Genomic DNA, 3,333 nt, shown 5'->3' with positions numbered 1-3,333 from the left:
CGGACCAGAACGGGAGCATGGCGTACATGGGATAAGGGCTCCCACGACCGCTCATCCGGACCGTACCCCTTCCAGTCCACCAGGTAGAATAGCTTACCCCTGGTACGACGAAAACCCAAGATGGCCCTGACCTCATACTCAACATGGTCCTCCACCACCACCGGAGAAGGAGGAGAGGGTCTCGTCGATGAAGAACTGGAACGCTGCGGGGGCGTTACAGAGTCCGAAAGGCATGACCTGGTATTCGAACAGACCGAATTTCGTCCGGAAGGCGGTCTTCCATTCGTCACCCTTTCGGACTCTGACTAGATGGTAAGCACCCCGCAGGTCGAGCTTCGTGTAAACAGAGGCGTTTTTTACCTGATCCAGGAGGTTGGTGATCAATGGGAGTGGGTACCGGTTCTTCACGGTGATGGCGTTCATCGCTCTAAAGTCTATACAGGTCCTCAGATCGCCTTCCTTCTTCGACACGAAGAAAAGAGGAGAGGAAACCGGAGACCTGGAATGACGTATAAAACCGTTGTCCAGATACTCGTCCAGATAGGCTCGAAGGTGGCTGTTCTCCTTCTCCGTGAGAGAATATATTCTGCTGCATGGCAACGTGGAGCCGGGGATCAGGTCTATTCTGCAGTCAAATGACCTATGTGGTGGCAGAGTGTTGGCTCCCTTCTTGTCGAACACTTCCGCTAGGTCCTGAAATTCCTCCGGTATGGCTGCTTGGGACACAATTCCCATGCCTTGTACTGGCAGCGATCGTGCTTGTATGGAGCGAGCACCTAGTAGGGCGTCCTTCATATAGCAGGTCCCACAGCAGTGTTCCGAATCCAGGTGTATGATTCTGGACACCCAATCGATGCGGGGATTGTGCTTCCCCAACCACGGCAAGTCCAATATGACCTTGAATTGAGGGGCGTCGATGTCGTCAAAGCTGATGGACTCGGCGTGGTGGTTAGCAAGGGACATAGTCATGTTCTCGGTTCGATGCCTGATAGGGCCGGAAGTCAAGTCCGTTCCATCAACAGCCTTGACGGTTTCTGGTTGTGCTTTCGACACTGTGTTCATGCCCAAGGCACGTGAAAAAATTGTATCAATAAAGCTGCCTGTCGCACCGTAATCCAACATAGCGGTTACCAGCCAGGTTCTGGCCGCCTGATTCTGTAAGGACACTTCCACGCCTACGTGATGACTACCGTCGAATACTGCAGGGATCGCTGAGGTGCAATACGAAAAACCCAGAGGACGGATCCCCTTGTCTACTGGGTAGTCTCGTTTCCCGTCTTGTCGCCTTTGGTGATGGGCAACGCAAAAGGCCTTCTGCCCCGAGGTTTAGCTGGTTTCACCGGACATTCCCTGACGAAGTGTCCGCTTTTACCACAGTACAGGCACTGGTTCTGCTTCCTCCTTTTTTCTGTTTCTTGACTCGTCAAGGGTCCTCTTATGCCACCGATCTGCATGGGTTCAGGAGCCTCGCCCTGGGGAGTGGATTCTCCTTTGGCCTTTTCGGTGCCCTTGTCCCCAAAGGACAAGAAACGGTTGTCACTGCCTTTTCCCTTCTCCGTCCTTCTTTCCTGTAGTCGGAAGTTCATTTTCACCACCAAATCGATGAAAGGACCTATTTCATCAGGCGGATTGGGTAGCTGTGATATGAGATCCTTCAGGTCATCACGCAATCCCTGATAGAACACTGATACCGTCTTATCCTCAGGCCAATGGGCCTCGATAACAAGCCTGCTGAACATGGTGATATAATGAAGCAGGTCTTGGTTGCCTTGTTTTAGGTTGAGCAACTCGTTGTCTGCGGCTTACACAAAGGTATGACGAGCGAACATACGCCGCATGGCTTCCTTAAATGTCGGCAGGTGGTTGAGCATAGGATCGTCATTTTCTACCAATGCAATGGACCGCTGTGCGGCGTCTCCGCCCATGTAAGATAGAACGAATGCGACCTTGGATGCATCATCGGGAAAAGCCGCGGTTCTGGCCATGAAATGCAGGTGGCATTGATGGATGAATATTTCGTACTTGGTGCTGTCACCGTAGAAGCGTTCGGGTGGTGCCAGCTGTACAGGATGGGGGGTGACGACTTGTATGGCTGTGTCCTGGTTGGTGGCAGCGGAGGACCCCCCAAAGGTAAACGTAGGCTGTCTCAACAGACCTTCTCGTATGACTCTGGGGCTAGGGGTAGTTCCCCAAGGACTGGTGACCCCGGTTGCCATCTGGCCCTGTAGGGCAGTCATGTCATGGCGTAAACTGAGGTTCTCTGCCTGCATGGCAGCCAGCATGACTGCTATGTCGTGCAAGGTAACCTCCGGGTCGCCCATGTCGTCTGGGTGGAATAGTGATCGTGGGCTTCGAATTCTGTCGGGTGCCCCACAAGACTTACCTCTGCTTGTGAAGCAATTCCGCAGAGACGACAAGAGCACCCGCCCCTGTAACCACCTGACCCTCGTGGAATGTAGGACCCAGCAGGGATGAGATGGACTCAGGGAAGGGAGCCAGACAAGAATGTAGAGACTTGGTGTGTGGTGTGGAGCTTGCGGGGTATCTCGGTGCCAACTGGAAAACAGGAAAGAACCAGATCAGAAAAGAACCACACCTCCCACTTACTGAGCAACCCTTAAAACACACAGAGAAAATGTTCTCCGTATGGGAACTCACCAGTGCTTCTGTAGACTACGGTACCCAGGTATCGTTGCAGCTCCAAAGAAGGATTATCAAGGTGAGGCGCTTCTGCGCAAAGGTACCCAAGCAAAACCAAGGGAAAGCGCTCCTGCGCAAAGTGCAATAAACAACTGTCAAACCAGAAGGCAAAACGCTCCTGCGCGTACTGTACACCCAAGGCTTAGTCACAACTAAAAATGTGGCATCCCTGGAAGGCCAACGTAAACTATGAACAACGCTCCAACTCGGTGGAGCTATACCCCAATGCAGCGCTCCTGCGCGATTGGGAAACAAAACAACTGTGCAAACAAAAACCCAAAGTCAAGCACTCCTGTGCATTAACCCTTAACCCCGGTACAGCGCACCTGCGCGGCAAGGGTTTAAGGTAGGCAGAAAACGAACTGCCCTGGATAGCGCTCCAGCGCAGAGTAGACCAAAGGAAACCAAGCAAGCGCTCCTGCGCGGCGAGGAAGGCAAACAAACAGCGCTCCAGCGCGGAGAGACCAAAAGAAACCAAGCAAGCGTTCCTGCGCGGCGAGGAAGGCAAACAAACAGTGCTCCAGCGTGGAGTAGAACAGCTGATTCCTGACGCGTCTCAGCTCCGGGAACATCAATCGCGTCTCAGGAAATCCGGAAGGAATTCGAAGCACGGAGCCGGCGGGAAACGCGCTG

General features: G+C 53.2%; 1 protein-coding gene across 1 annotated transcript; it reads right to left on the bottom strand.

Annotated features, from left to right (window-relative positions):
* Positions 1 to 1,802: 1,802 nt before the first annotated feature.
* LOC146772657 (protein LDOC1-like) lies at positions 1,803 to 2,321 on the bottom strand. The gene has a single exon (XM_085637023.1). It carries the CDS (start codon positions 2,319 to 2,321, stop codon positions 1,803 to 1,805), a length of 519 nt encoding a protein of 172 aa, XP_085493149.1.
* Between the last annotated feature and the right edge of the window lie 1,012 nt (positions 2,322 to 3,333).

The sequence above is a fragment of the Triturus cristatus genome, chromosome 12 (assembly GCF_964204655.1).
Source record: "Triturus cristatus chromosome 12, aTriCri1.1, whole genome shotgun sequence".
NCBI classification, from domain to species: Eukaryota; Metazoa; Chordata; class Amphibia; order Caudata; family Salamandridae; genus Triturus; species Triturus cristatus.
This window is presented reverse-complemented; position numbering and strand designations above follow the sequence as displayed.

Bases quoted from the DNA above. Each gene is read 5' to 3' on its own strand.
- LOC146772657 (XM_085637023.1), bottom strand. From the start codon at position 2,321: ATGGGCGACCCGGAGGTTACCTTGCACGACATAGCAGTCATGCTGGCT.